This window comes from Solanum verrucosum, unplaced genomic scaffold (genome assembly GCF_900185275.1).
Source record: "Solanum verrucosum unplaced genomic scaffold, falcon-dt-bn FXZP01000462.1, whole genome shotgun sequence".
NCBI lineage: Eukaryota > Viridiplantae > Streptophyta > Magnoliopsida > Solanales > Solanaceae > Solanum > Solanum verrucosum.
In genome coordinates this window covers 43537-59665 of record NW_026019987.1, presented here as the reverse complement: position 1 = coordinate 59665, position 16129 = coordinate 43537, and the positions used below count along the sequence as shown (strand labels likewise).

At 33.2% G+C, this 16129-nt stretch overlaps 1 protein-coding gene across 1 annotated transcript; it reads left to right on the top strand.

The window, feature by feature from the left end:
* Nucleotides 1–2348: 2348 nt before the first annotated feature.
* LOC125818525 (abscisic-aldehyde oxidase-like) lies at nt 2349–9761 on the top strand. The gene is made up of 10 exons (XM_049498010.1): nt 2349–2569; nt 3779–5461; nt 5753–6012; nt 6127–6336; nt 6447–6665; nt 6740–7702; nt 8261–8356; nt 8731–8829; nt 8964–9153; nt 9304–9761. Exons 1-10 carry the CDS (start codon nt 2422–2424, stop codon nt 9525–9527), a joined length of 4092 nt encoding a protein of 1363 aa, XP_049353967.1. The 5' UTR covers nt 2349–2421; the 3' UTR covers nt 9528–9761.
* Nucleotides 9762–16129: the final 6368 nt, after the last annotated feature.

Here is a 16129-nt window from a genome sequence, read left to right as displayed (position 1 = left end):
CACGTGGCGAAATCCTAAGCCACTACCCGGTTGACCAACTTTTTTAACCCAAATTCTAAGAACCTGCCCCATAACCCAATAAACCCACCCAATTTGTGGGTAAAATATACCTTCTAAAATTTAAAATTTGGGTCTTTTCTTTAGATTTTAAACTCAAAAATTTGTAAAATTTACACTCAATAATTAGGAAAATTAAACTCAATAATTAGTAAAATTTGCCGAAAAAGACTCCAATTCATTAACATCTTCACTAACAAAAGCAACAAAAACAGGCATCAACTTTCACATCTGGGCACCACAAGCAGCAGCAGCAGACATCCAACTTTAGCTTATGAATCCTCTAACCCTTTGACTGCATTTAAGGACGAGGCTGGACAAAATGATACACTGATGTGTGTTTCTAAGAAATCGCCGGCATTTGAGGCAACAATTGCACCGATGAACTCTCTAAAATCTGATGAACTAGGTTAGGGTTTGTGAGATGAACGAAAATGATTTAGGATTTGAGTCTTTTCTTTAGATTTTAGGGTATTTTACCCATAAATCGGGTGATTTATTGGGTTATGGGGTGGGTTCTTCAAATTTGGATTAAAAGAATTGGTCAATCGGGTAGTGGCTTAGGTTTTCGCCACGTGTACACAAAGAGGGTGCCGTTAGTGGGAGGGGCAAATGTGCACCGATTATTGGACGGCAAGGGTTGAGACGGACGAAAAGTATAACGGAGGGTATAGACGTACCATTTATCAAAGTTCGGGGCTATATTTGTCCTTTTTCCCTTAAATTTATAACGCGTAAAGTTTATTAAAGAAAAACGTCAAATTGGACATCTCTGATAATTTGTTCAAATAGTACACTCCCAACAAGATAAAAATTTAGCTGCTAATAATTTTCAATTTTAAAATTGAAGTTAGTTGTCTCTTCCCATCTTCTTAGTTTCTTTATTTATAATTTATGTCTCCCTAAAGTATGCATATAGATAAATTATGTAGATTAAAATAATTTATGACATTAAATAATCGTCACTATTTTATTATTGAAGTGACTGTCCGATCCATTATCCATAAACTATTATTTAGAAAATCATATTTGAATATGTACAAAAAGTACATTAACATGGATGTGTGGACATATTAGTAGTGATATTAACAATAAAGCTATTCGGGGAAGGTGGAAATTGAATGTGACTTCGTGGCAGATAAGATGGGGTTGATATGAGATGATTCAGATATGTGAAGAGAACATGCACAAATTTTCCAATAAGGAGGTGTGAGAGAGAGGTAGAGGAAGACAGAAGAAGTTTTTCGAGAGAGATGGTTAGATAGAACGTGATATACTTGCAGCTTACTGAGGACATAGAAAGTAATTCTTGTTTCTTTCTTTCAGTTCTGGTAACTTCCAGCTTAGAAAGTAGAAAAAAGACAAGATTTTTGATAAAGGGTTTGTGTGAAGTCAACTGCTATTACTATAATGGATGGAAGACAAAAAAAGGTGAGACAAATAAAACTGAAGACATTCTGTCCTCAATATATATTTCTTGAACAAGTCCACACACACAAAACAAAAAAAAGTATATTTTGTGGCACCACACAATGTGTCATATATAGTATGGGCCAATGGGGCACCATGAAATCTCATATAACTTAATAATTTAAGGCTATAATTTAACCAATCATGTTAAGATATGCAAGAAAATGTTGAATGTTATGTAGTATTATTATCGTATTGTTTGTTGACTATTTTGAGATAATAAAAGTTTAGTTATTTGGGGATACCCCAATACAATTCCAAGATTGTTGGTTTTTCTTTCAGTTTCTATTATTTTTTCAGCTCAAAAAGTTGAAAAAGACAAGATTTTTGATGAAGGTTATGTGTCAAAGTTAACTGCTTTAGTGTTTCAGCTAGCCAATAATCTTGATTTGAAAAGCTTTTGTGTTAAAAACTCAATATTTGAACACCCTATTCAAGATTCATGTTTTCTTTCTTTGAGTTCTGATGTTTTCAGCTTAGGAAGTAGGAAAAGATAAGATTTTAATAGATAACAGTGTTGTGGGTTCTAAGATTATGGGTTCGAGTTACCAAGAATAGGAAGGAAAAAAAAAAGATGAGATTTTTGATAAAGGGTGTGTGTCAAGTTAAAGTAAGTATTTGGAAATCCAATTCAATTCAAGATTCTTGCTTTTTCTTTCAGTTGTGATGTTTTTGGCACAGAAAGTAGAGAAAAACAAGATTTTGACAAAAGGGTCTGTGTCAAGTTAATAGCCAATTATCTTGATTATTGTATAAGTTTTTGTGTTTAAAAGTAAGTTTTTGAATTCAAGATCCTTGTTTCTTCTTTCACTTCTGGTAACTTTCAGTTTAAAAAGTAGAAAAAGACAAGATTTTTGATATAGGGTCTGTGTGAAGTCAACTGCTATTACATTAATGGAAGAAAGACAAAAGAATGTGAGTTTGGTTTTGGCAGTTAATGGAGAGAGGTTTGAGTTGCCATGTGTTGATCCTTCTACAACTCTGCTTCAGTTCTTGCGCTCTGAGACTTGTTTCAAGAGTCCCAAGCTTGGTTGTGGAGAAGGTAATTCTACTATTTTTTTTTTACCATTCATACTACAGTAAATGTTTTTTTGATAAATGTGCTGTCTGCGGTCCGGATCAGCTTGCTCGCACTTCGGCTAATTATGCAGATACCTACTTATTGGGTAACTCTATCAAGCAAGGTTTGGACAGATAGAAAGAAATCATGTTGTGTTTTTGCCTTTGATGATTTGAACCTGAGATTTCATGGTTCTTAATCCACCTAGTGTACACTATATGTTTGTTTTGGCTATGTTGCTCGGACTCTACAAAACTGGTGATAGGTGTGTGCAGATACTTGAAAAATTAGAGCATTTTTTGAGGATCTGACACAGTGCGATAACATTTTTGGAGTGTCTGAGCAACAAAGTGTTTAACTGCTGATACATAAGGAATGTTAAAAGCTGTGGATTTACTTAAATTGGTGTTCTTATGTAAATCTCATTTTGCTTTGATTCTGTGCTTTTCATGGAAATTGACGACTTCTGCTGTACTTTTCTTGTTTACCAGTGGATAGCATATTAGGAACTCTTTTTGGAGGTTTTTTGGCTTCTGTGCTTAAATTCTGTACTCTCAAGTGTTTTGTGACAATCTAAGGGTGTGGTGGGACGGTAAAGATTCTTTCACTCTTACCTGGAGGTCTTGAGTTTGTGTCTTGAGTTAAGTACAGAAGGCTATAGTGGACTAATCAGGCCATTGGATTCCAGATGCTTGAAGGTTTTTAGGCAATGAAATCAGTCATTTACATGAATTGGTTTCTCTTAAAATGGAGTTTTTAGTTTCATAGTGAACTACTTTATGTAATTCCTTTTCCTTTTTATCTTCTGGTTAATTGGAAGTTAAAACAATGGGTTCTCCAAACTATACATCTTTTTGTTTCAATAAATCTGAATATTAAGAGTTCACAAAAAGGAATTTAAGTATCACCATGTGTAACTGATTTACATACTCAGCTATCTTGTGCAGTTTCCCTATAAAGAACTACTTTTCCTGTACAATGAAATAAAATGACCAACTTCCATGGATTTTCAACATAGATTACATGTTAAATGAGATGTTTCATTCCTTTGCTGACTTTAGATTACATGGAAGTCCTTTTTTCTTCACAAGTCTTTTAGAGAGGTATCATCTCTTCATCTGATTTATTGTATTTGTAACAAATTCTATATTTTGGCTTCAGAAAGAACATAACTTATTTGTATTGTTACAGGTGGTTGTGGGGCTTGTGTTGTTCTGGTGTCGAAGTATGATCCCAATCTGAAAAAGGTCGAAGATTTTAGCGTGAGTTCATGCCTTATACTTCTTTGCAGTTTAAATGGTTGTTCAATTACGACAAGTGAAGGCCTTGGGAACACCAGAGATGGTTTTCACTCTATTCATGAAAGGTTTGCCGGTTTCCATGCTTCTCAATGCGGCTTCTGCACTCCTGGCATGTGTATGTCATTTTTTTCAGCTCTCGTCAATGCCGATAAAGGAAACAAACCCGATCCTCCACCAGGATTCTCTAAGCTTACTTCATCTGAAGCTGTAAAGGCCATAGCAGGGAACCTTTGTCGATGCACTGGATACCGGCCTATTGCTGATGCCTGCAAGAGTTTTGCTTCTGACGTTGATATCGAGGATTTGGGGTTCAATTCTTTTTGGAAAAAAGGAGATTCCAAGGAAGTGAAAGTAAGTAAGTTACCTCCCTATGATCCAACCAAGAATTTCAGTACGTATCCCGAGTTCTTGAAAAGTGAATCTGCCACGAATTCGGAATCCTCAAGGAGGTACCCTTGGTACAGTCCTGTTTCCATTGAGGAGCTACGGAGCTTGTTGAACTCCAATGTGACGGAAAATGGTGCAAGCTTCAAACTTATCGTTGGAAATACCGGCACAGGTTATTATAAGGAAACTCAGCGATATGATCATTACATTGATCTCAGGTACATTCCTGAACCCTCAATCATCAAAAGAGATCAGACTGGCATTGAAGTTGGAGCAGCTGTGACTATCTCTAAACTGATTTCATTCTTGAAAGAGGAAAACAAAGTCAATTTGGGTTCATACGGGACGTTGGTGTCCCAAAAACTAGCTAACCACATGGAGAAGATTGCTTCACCATTTGTTAGAAACTCAGCTAGTGTGGGAGGAAATTTGGTTATGGCACAGAAGAATGGTTTTCCTTCAGATATTGCTACATTATTTCTTGGACTTTGTGCTACTGTTAGCTTAATGACCAGTCATGGAGTTGAAAAGCTCACATGGGAGGAGTTATTATCAAGACCACCGCTAGACTCAAGGACTGTGCTTCTAAGTGTTTGTATCCCATTTAAGCAAGATCAAAGTTCTTTACAAATTCATTCTAAAGTTTTGTTTGAAACCTTTCGAACTGCTCCACGACCTCATGGGAGTGCATTGGCATATATAAATGCCGCTTTCCAGGCTGATGTTTCTCTCTGCCAGAAGGGCCTCTTGATAAACAATATACAGTTGGCGTTTGGTGCTTATGGCACAAAACATGCAACAAGGGCTAAAAAGGTAGAGGAATATCTAACCAGGAAGATATTAAATATACATGTTTTATATGAAGCACTTAAATTAGTCAAAGTAGAAGTGGTACCGGAAGATGGCACTTTACACCCCGAGTACAGATCAAGCTTGGCTGTCAGTTATGTTTACGAGTTTCTTCATCCCTTCACTGATGTTCATTCTGCTATTTCTGGTGGTTTACTCAATGGAATTAGTGACATCTCTGTTGAGCAACTTTCCAAAAGTTGTAATGATGGTTGCATTAGTCAGGGGAGAGAACAAACACTACTGTCTTCTGCAAAGCAAGTCGTGGAATTAAGCACCGAGTACTATCCAGTAGGTGAACCGATGAAGAAGGTTGGAGCTGCCATGCAAGCTTCTGGTTTGTTCTCTCATTTATATAGTTTATTTCATCTTATGCATGTTAAGCGAAGGGGGGATTGAAGCAATGATAAAATTGTTTGCATGTGTGATGTGACCTATAGGTCACTACTTCGAGTTGTGGAATCAGCCATTAATTTTTGCATCAGGAGTATCACAATAATTAACTTTCTAGTTACATTCTCTATTGTTCATTTTCTAACATCTTCTTATTATCTCTGTTTCACTTCACCTGATGGCAGATGAACATAAGCCAAACTTCAAATGTGTTCGCTTATATACTATTTTTCAGGTGAAGCTGTTTATGTAGATGACATTCCTTCACCACCAAATTGCCTGCATGGAGCATTTATCTATAGTACAAAACCATTAGCAGGTGTAAAGGGAATCCAGCTTGAGTCAAATCGATCAACAGATGGAGTCACCACCATTATTACTTTTAAAGATATTCCAAGTGGAGGGGAAAATGTAGGAGTTATTACAATGTCTGATCCCGAGCCCTTATTTGCAGATGATCTCGCCCGATGCGCTGGTGACAGAATTGCTCTTGTGGTGAGCACTTCAAGTTTCCGCCTGCTGTATTAGGTTTATGAAACATTAATTTCTCATGCATTTTTAATCCAAAGCTATTTTGAACAATTTCTTTATGTTGTTGAAACATTATAGATTGCTGACAGTCAGAGGTCTGCTGATGTGGCTGCAAGAACAGCCCTCGTTGAATATGACACTGAAAATATATATTCTCCCATTTTAACCGTTGAGGAAGCTGTTGAGAAATCTAGCTTTTTCCAAATCCCGCCATATATGAATCCAAAACAAGTTGGTGATTTCTCAAAAGGAATGTCTGAAGCAGATCATAAGATTCTCTCTGCTGAGGTACTTACAATTTCTCTACTGCTCCATTCATTTGAATGGTTTCCCGGATGGTGATGTTTGCTAAAGGTTCAAGTACGTTACTGATTGGCTCTTTTCATAATCATTTCCAGATAAGACTCGGTTCGGAGTACTATTTTTATATGGAGACACAGACTGCCCTTGCAATTCCAGATGAAGACAACTGCATGGTTGTTTATACTTCAAGTCAGTGCCCTGAGAACATGCAACATGTTATTGCCAGTTGTCTTGGTGTTCCCGAACACAATATCCGTGTAATTACAAGAAGGGTTGGAGGTGGCTTTGGGGGCAAGGGAGTTAGATCAATGCCTGTGAGTATTTCTTACAGAGATAGTAATAATAACAATTCTCTGAATCTGATGTTAAAGTTGATGCATGATTTTAGGTTTCCACAGCCTGTGCACTAGCAGCATACAAGTTAAGACGACCAGTCAGGATATGCGTCAACCGGAACAGTGACATGATAATGACAGGAGGACGACATCCGATGAAAGTAACATACAGTGTAGGATTCAAATCGAGCGGAAAGATCACAGCATTACATCTTGATATATTGATGAATGCCGGGATCACAGAAGATATAAGCCCACTCTTACCATCAAATGTGATTAAAGCACTAAAAAAATATGATTGGGGTGCCTTATCTTTCAATGTTAAACTGTGCAAGACAAATCTTACCAGCAAATCAGCTATGCGGGCCCCTGGGGAGGTGCAAGGATCTTATATAGCTGAAGCTATAATCGAGCACGTAGCAAGTTTACTCTCGATGGAGGTGGACTCAGTCAGAAACAAAAATTTCCATACATTTGAAAGCCTTAATTTATTCTATAATAACATTGTAGCAGTAGGAGAATATACATTGCCTAGTATCATGGATAAGTTGGCAGTGTCGTCGAGCTTTTTCCAACGAAGCAAGATGATAGAACAATTCAACCAGAATAACACATGGAAGAAAAGGGGTATTTCTCGAGTTCCAATTGTGTATGAAGTTATGCAACGACCAACCTCAGGAAAAGTCAGTATTCTGCAAGATGGATCGATCGTAGTAGAGGTAGGAGGGATTGAAATTGGCCAAGGGCTATGGACAAAGGTTAAACAGATGACTGCCTATGCACTTGGCTTAATTGATAGTAGTTGGGCCGAAGACCTCATGGAGAAAGTTCGAGTCATACAAGCAGACACCTTGAGCTTAGTGCAGGCCGGGTTTACAGCTGGAAGCACTACATCGGAAACAAGCTGTGAAGCTGTTAGACTTTGCTGTGATACATTGGTTGAAAGACTGACCCCTTTGAAGAAACAGCTGCAGGAACAAAATGGCTCTGTTGATTGGCCAATGCTGATTCGCCAGGTTTGTTTTCCTACTATATTGTAATAAACAGAGAAAAAACTAGAGAAACATAAGAATACATTGGTATTTATACACGAGAAATATTCTAAACTTAATGTAAATACTACAAATTGTGTGCATAATGTTCTACAACTAAAGCTATACAATATTCTACACTTCTTAAATATATCCTACATATATTCTAAACCAAATGTTGTATCTAGAATATCTCTTGTATATTTACCATATTGAGAATATCTTAAAGTAGATCATACAAAATATTCTATGATCTGTTGATCATACTAACATGTGTAACCACCTTCTCATTTTTTCCGACATTTCAACTCTGGAAGTCATGGGGTCACTCACAATAAAAAAATTTAGTCTTGAATTCAATATGAAGACCATGACAAAGTAATTCACTTAAAAGTAACTAATTGCTTGTATATTGTTTGGAACGATAAGTGAACTAATCGTATGCGTGTAGTTCAGGAACAATTTATTCTTGTAAAACAATTAGCCATAGTTTGTTAAATATCTTAGTTTGCAGTTGTCTCCCACTTGCCCCTTATTTTGCAGGCACAAGCGCAATCAGTAAGCTTAGCAGCAAATTCCTATTATGTACCAGAATCCGGTTCCATGAGTTATTTGAACTTTGGCGCTGCTGTCAGTGAGGTAACTTGTTGTTTCTGTCTGTTCTTCTGGTTCCCTTTCGGTAACGTTCCCCGCTTCAGTCTGCTTCATGGCTTATCAATTTTCAATATATATGAGTGACAATACTCGGCAGGGATCTCTGATCGTGGAATACTCCCTCCGTTTCAATTTGTTTGTCTGATTCAACTTGACACAAAAGTAAAGAACTTTTGAATATTGTGGTCTTAAACATGTCATGTGGAAAATTGAAACAAAAGAGCTGAATAGAAAGGAAAGAGTCATTTGTTTTCAAACGGACTAAAAAGGAAAGTAAGACAGAAATTGAAACGGAGGGAGTGTTTTGCAGCCAATATATGTTCTGCAGCACCTTCATTAATAATAAAGCTTTTATGCAGGTGGAGATTAATATTCTGACTGGAGAGACTGCCATTTTGCAGTCGGATATCATTTACGACTGCGGGCAGAGCTTGAATCCAGCCGTTGATTTGGGACAGGTTCTTCCCTTCGTCGTAGATTTTAAATTTTGTAACTAGAATTTGCTTATAGATTGAGAAATACATCATGCATATGATCTGTTCTTCCATATTGTTCATAAATGTGAGATTGCTTTTCTTTTCCTTTGCTGCAGATTGAAGGGGCTTTTGTACATGGAATCGGATTTTTCATGCACGAAGAATATCTTACAAACAAAGACGGGTTAATGGTCTCGAATAGCACTTGGACATACAAGATCCCAACTATTGACACCATACCTCAGAATTTCAATGTTCATGTGGTAAACAGTGGACATCACGAAAAACGTGTTCTCTCGTCTAAAGGTATTATTCTGTTTTCATTTGTTTTCCCACCCCTTCTGCCAAACAAGTTCTTTGCTTTTTCGCTTATAACTGTGAATTACATCATCAAATTCTGAATTTGCCTTTATTCATACAAACCGTTGAATCTTAACTTGATAACTCTTTTTGCAGCATCTGGTGAACCGCCGTTGCTTCTGGCAGCTTCAGTCCACTGTGCAGCAAGAGCAGCCGTTAAAGCAGCACGTGAACAGCTCAAACTATGGGGCAAGCTTGATGGGTCTGTTTCAGAATTCTATCTGGACGTCCCCGCCATATTACCCGTTGTGAAGACACAGTGTGGCCTAGATTATGTGGAGAAATATTTGGAAAGTTTGCTGGCTCAGAAATCTAACTAAAAGTGCTTCAACATGCATCTCAGAATGATACTGAACTATGTTGCTCGGACTCTTCAACATGTTGCATCAGCTGTGTCGGTTCCTCAAAAAATACACTATTTTTGGATGACCTGACATACACTTGGGGGTATTTTTGAAAAGTCCGAGGAACATAGACACTGAATACTTTGTTTTTATGTATATCTTGAAGAATTTGAACTGTTCTTTTTATTGAAAATCTGTGATTTAAAGTTTCTTTATTGTTCTTTCTATATCAACCTTAGTGTAAATTTAGATTGTATAGCAATAAAATGATATTGTATTAACTGAACTATATAGAGAAATATTACTCTTGCCGTCTATTTTTACTTGTTCACTATACTTAAATTAAAATAGATGTCCATTTTTACTTATCCAATTTGAAAAATCAAGAAATAATTTACTATTTTATATCAATTTTTACAATCATTAAGTACTATTCATTTTCCACTATATTTCCATAACATTGAATTTATTATATTCAAAATGCGATATAGTAAAATTATAGTGTCTAAGGGGTAATTCATTTTGTAGAAACTGAAGTCATATTTGAACATAACTTCTAGAATATTATGATATTGCGAAAAAAATTATTCGTTACCATGAACATAAAATAAATTAAATACTAACACAAAATAATGGATATTCCTATCAAATCCTCTTACCTTTGGGGTCCACTAAACCTCATATGGCTTTATAATATAACCAATCATGTCATCATGACATGCAAGAGCTTGTATTTGAACTAATATATTGAAAAAATTGTACATAATAGCAAACTATTAATTCAAATTAAATATTATAACCATAATTTGATTTAATTGTACCTCATAGAAAACTGTTGTTATTTCGCCTCTCTCCTGGTGAATCTCGCTCGCCACTCTCGTTCTCGCTGGGCAGTCTCCCTCGCCTCTCTAGCTTTTATACAAACACAAATGTATAAAATGCATTTGTGTTTGTATAAAGCGATAGAAAATTGTATATATACATATATTTTCGTTTCCCTCTCTCCCCTCTCCCAGATTTCGCTCGCCACTCTCACTGTACAAACACAAATGTATACATTGTGTTTGTGTTCGTATAAAGCGAGAGAAAATTATATATACAAATACAAATGCATATATTTTCGTCATATACACTTATGTTTATACAAATATGATCTTCCCCTACCCAGTTTTCTTTTTGTCTTTTTCTCTTTCTCGCTTTATACAAACACTGATTATACAATTGATCTTTTGTATATGTATACCGAAACAGATTATACAATTGCTTTCTTTGTATATGTATAGCGAAATATACATATTTATGTTTGCTATGGAGCGCAATTATGCAAACTATAACTATATCATACAAATATGATTTTTATGTTTGCTATATGTGAAAAGTTGCTCTTATACAATTGCTTTCTTTTGTATATGTATAGCGAAATATACATATTTATGTTTGCTATGGAGCGCAATTATGCAAACTATAGCTATAACATACAAATATGATTTTTATGTTTGCTATATGTGAAAGTTGCTCATTATTACTCCCTTCGTTAAATTTTATGTGACACTTTTCGGATTTCGAGATTCAAACAAGTCTATCTTTGATCGTAAGTTTTTCATAGATCTTTTAAACATTTTGAATTATCAATTATTGTGGCTTATAGTACTTTTTACATAGTTTACAAATATATAAATTTCATTTCAAAATTTTTGAAGATACCATGCGCAAATTCCCGATCAAACTTAAACTATTTGACTCTCGAAATACGAAAAGTACCACATAAATTAAAACAGAGGGAACAGAGGGAGTACTATTTTATTTGTTGACCATATTGTGCATTTATGTTACATGAAGCTTTTGTGTTAAAATTTAAGTCTTTGGACACCCAAATCAATTTCAAGATTCTTGGTTTTTCTTTTGATCAGTTGTAAATAATTAATCAACATTAAAAAAAAAGGGAAAATGCATAAGTACCCCCCCAGCCTATACCCGAAATCCCAGAGATACACCTAACATTTACTAAGATCCTATTACCCCCCGAACTTATTTTATATGTAATATTTTACCCCTTTTTGGCCTACGTGGCACTGTCTTGTGGGCCCAGCGCATGTTGACATTTTCTTCGAGGATAGTGTCACGTAGGCCGAAAAGGGGTAGAATATTATAGATAAATTAAGTTCGGGGGGTAATAGGACCTTAGTAAAGGTTAGGTGTGTCTCTGAGATTTCGGGCATAAGCTGGGGGGGTACTTATGCATTTTCCCAAAAACAAGAGGAAACAACCTTAAATATAATATCAAATTTTGAACAAAGACTTATTTATGTTATCATAAAAATTGGGCTCATCGTCTATTTATGACATTATTTTTTAACAGAAAATATAAATGATCTTGCAATAACCATTTTTTTCCACGTGGCCTCTTATTAGCGGTCTACAGTCTCCAAAATTAAACTGGTCCATCCTTTTTAACACATTTAAAATTAAAACTCGGACCCATTAACATTAAAACAAACAAAATAAAATAAAATTAATACTTTAGTCTGTTATCTTTTTGAAAAGGCTAAAGTATTCATTACCCTCGAACTTGAAGCTTTTTATTCGGTGTACACCTAAACCATATTCCGTTTTAATTACCCCTTCCAAACTTGTTTATTCCTTCATCGCGTACACCTTTATTGTCCACTTGGCGTAGAAATTGACAACACACTCTACTAAGCGCGTGAGGAAGTGATTTTTTGCCACATCATACAGCTACAACGGTAAAAAAACGTAAAATCTCCATTTTTCTTTAATATTTGACATATTTTAAACGAAAAATAGGGTAAAATGTAAATGAAAAGTAAAGGAAACAAAGATTAACACTTACTTGGTAAGAATTTCAGACAAATTTGAAATTTAATCGACCAACTTCACGTCTAAAAAAAACCCAAATCCAGAAGGAGTTCCGCGAAATCAGCCCTTATTCAAAAATAACTTTTAAACAATGAATTTTAAATTTAAGAAAAACTATCCAATGAATAAATGACATGTAGCATTTTACCTAATTATTTTAACTATTTTAAAATCTATTTTGCACCACCCTATCCCCTCCCCTGCAACCCATCTTCTTCAAGATACTTTTGCAGAAACAACCCCAATTTCCACCGATTTTTTTAATCCAAAATTAATTTGTCTTATTCCCAACAATAAAAGTCTTGTGCTGGCATTTAATCTGAGTTCTCCAGTACTAAATATTAATTTCTTGAAGATTTTTGGGTTTAGTCCGGAAGTTTTAGTGAGAAGCTTAGTTCTAAAGTTTTAGGTGAGAAGCCTAGGTGAGAAGGTTTGTTATTTTTTGCCATATTAATTTATCTAGGTGGCTATTATTTATCCAGGTGGAAATCCACATCACCACTTTTGTCAGCTGTCGCGCGCGTGTAGTCACAATAGGAACAAGTGGACAAAAAAGGTGTACGTGATGGAGGAATAAACAAGTTTGGAAGGGTAATTAAAACGGAATATAATTTAGGTGTACACCAAATAAAAAACTTTAAGTTCAGGGGATAATTAATACTTTAGCCTTTTGAAAAAGAAAGAAATCTTTTCTATTCAATTATATCAAGTAATAATCTTAATCTTAATATAATATAAAGGAGAAACATAGACAAGGTGATGTGGCACCTCTCTATGATTTCCATATGTATTTATCTTTTTTCTCATTTTTTTGGACTTTCTTTTTATTTAAATTAATTATTTTATTGTAAAAGTCAATTATTTAATTTATTACAATAAATATTATATTAATGGAAAAACATTTACAACAAAGACTCTTCACATGCCAACTTACAAGGAGTAATTATTCATAATTCATACCTCTCTAATTTCTATTATTAATAAAAAAATAATAATTTTTTGTCCTTCTTCTAATTACAATTACGAAAAAAATATTTTTTTTTAATATTTTATCTTTATTATTTAATTTATATTAAAGGTTGTATTACTTAATTAATTACAAAAATCTATATATATAATAAAGGTCTCTATAAACAAGGTGATGTGGCACCTCTCAATGGCCTAGAAAGCTATTTATCTTTTTTCTTCCTTTTTTGAGTTTTTCCATTCATTTTTTTCATTAATCAATTCATTAAAAAATTTTAAAAATCAATCATATTCATTACATATAATTATATCACATGAAAGTTACAAAAAAACTTCTACCTATTTGAATTCTCTAATTAAATAATATGTCTCCTCAACTTCCTTCTACTTAATTCTCATCTATAAATAACAATCATCTATGGTGTCATGTTGTTGCATGTCCATTTCTATTTTCTCCAACTTCATATTGTTAATATATATTTTTTTGCTTTTCAGCTTTTATGAAGATTATAGATATATTTTTTAGAATTTCTTCTTGTGTTACAATTGCCAAGAAAAAGTTTATCAAGATGAAGAAGAAAGTTTGAAGGCGGTGTAAGATTCGTCAAAAGAGATTCAAAAATTAATTCGCTACAAGTCATCAAAATGAAGAAGAAAGTTTAATGACGGTGGGAGATTCATCAAGAGTTCGAAGAGTAAAATTTGAAAAAGTAGAAGTTTCAATAATTTACAAATATATAAATGCACTTATTGTTGCTTATATAATTTTTCAATTAATTATTTATCCATCAAGATATGTACCCTTCAAGAACAAGATTATATTACAAAGCACACTTTTTGTATCAAGGGCAACATGATCTTCCACGGATTATTTTGTTGCTTAAAGAAAACTTTTGATATTTTCATTATATAAACTTTTGTCTTTTGCATATACAATTCATATTTTATATCGATATATATTATGTATATAACATGTTAATATTACATAATTTCTCAATCAAGATTCTATCATCTTTTGTTTAGCTTTATCCGCTTCTTTTCATTCTAATTTAGATGATATAACACATTTTTTTCTTTTGTGGATTTTGAATTGACTAAAAAGGAGATGAGTTCCCCTCCATTAAGTTTTTGTTTCTTATTTGTTAACACTTGTGTAAAATTAGTCGATATATATTATTGTTGGATTCAAATTTCACAAAACATTTAATTCTTCTAATTTAATGAAATTTTTCAGAATGAACCAAGTTTGTTCTGCCAATATCTAATTACAATGAACATATTTTCTTAAGTTTTAGAGAAAATTGATATTTGTTTAAGTTGATTATGAAACTCAAAAAATGAGTTTACTCTCTTCATTAATTAATTTGTTTGATAACTAAAAAATATATATAATATTTATTACAACTAATTACATCTCATAAATTACAAAAACCTCCATTTATTCACTTATTCTACTTAAATAATGACATATCTCCTCAACTCCTTTCTACTATTCTTTTCATTACCTCTACATTTAGTTTTCCCAACATATAATAGATTTAGATTTTAGTCTATCATTTGCACATCAGCTATTCAAGATTTACACGTAGAACAATTTCATTGGAGCATATGTTTTTTCTTTATTTGTGATTGTAAGCTTTTGGTAACAAGACATACTCTAATTTTGTTTAAAATTAATAGGGAAATACTACTATGTTGCGTTGTTCTTTTTATTATAGGGTTGATCCATCGCATGACTTATAATTTTTTTATCTATTTATAATTTTTGCTAAAATAACATGTCTCCTCAATTTCCTTTTACTTAATTCTTTCTCTCTTTTTTTTAAGACTTCTTTCCATTTTTCTTTCATTTACATCATATATTAAAGTTACTCAAAATTAAGTCATTTATCTATTTCATAAATGAGCGCTCTAAATAACTTTAAAATAAATAAATTATTTTCTTGATGACGTTATGTACACATTCTGTATTTAAAAAGTCATTTCTTTTATAATTATTTAACATTGTAAACGAGGGAAAAAATGAAAGAATTTTTCAACATCTCTCTTAAACTTGGAACAATTCACTTATTTTGAACTATGAAAAAGGGCTCAACAATTCACTTATTCTGAAATAGAGGGAGTAAGTATTATTTATTAAAACTCGAGATTTTTAAAGTTTGTACTAAAATTATGAAATATATTTTTCTATTTTTTGACTTTTTAGTAATTAAATAAATGACCTCAACAAAACATACAAAATACACACTAAAATGAATTGAAGTATTATTTTAGTGAAATATATTGAGTAAATAAAGATAAACTTTTTTTATTATTTGTGTGAAGACGAAAAAAATTATAAATAATTTCGATATGATATAAAAACAAACGATAGCAGGAACTCTTATATACTAAAAGTCCTACTTATTCTTTTTCTCCCATTCTTTGCTTTTTTTGTCATTATTTAAATTGTGATTTTCTCTAAATAATTATATATTTAGTGAGTTTTGTAACTCCTCAAAAGTTAAAATATTCACTATTTATTATTTGTATAATTATTCTTTGATAATTAAAACAAATAAAAATGACGATATATTTTGTATCGAGTTGTTTGTTGAAATATTAATATTGATTGTTTTCCAATTTTATTATTACGATTTTTTATATTTATATTTTATTTGATTAGAAAATAGTTAGTCGTTCTTTCCTTTGTATTACTATTGACATGCTTTTTCTTATTTTTCATATTTTAACTT

What these genes read in the sequence shown, in the direction of transcription:
- LOC125818525 (XM_049498010.1), top strand. Translation starts at nt 2,422, where the DNA reads ATGGAAGAAAGACAAAAGAATGTGAGTTTGGTTTTGGCAGTTAATGGA. An exon ending in GGCCAATGCTGATTCGCCAG is followed by an intron (nt 7,703 to 8,260) that starts GTTTGTTTTCCT and finishes CTTATTTTGCAG; the next exon opens with GCACAAGCGCAATCAGTAAG. An exon ending in CAGCCGTTGATTTGGGACAG is followed by an intron (nt 8,830 to 8,963) that starts GTTCTTCCCTTC and finishes CCTTTGCTGCAG; the next exon opens with ATTGAAGGGGCTTTTGTACA.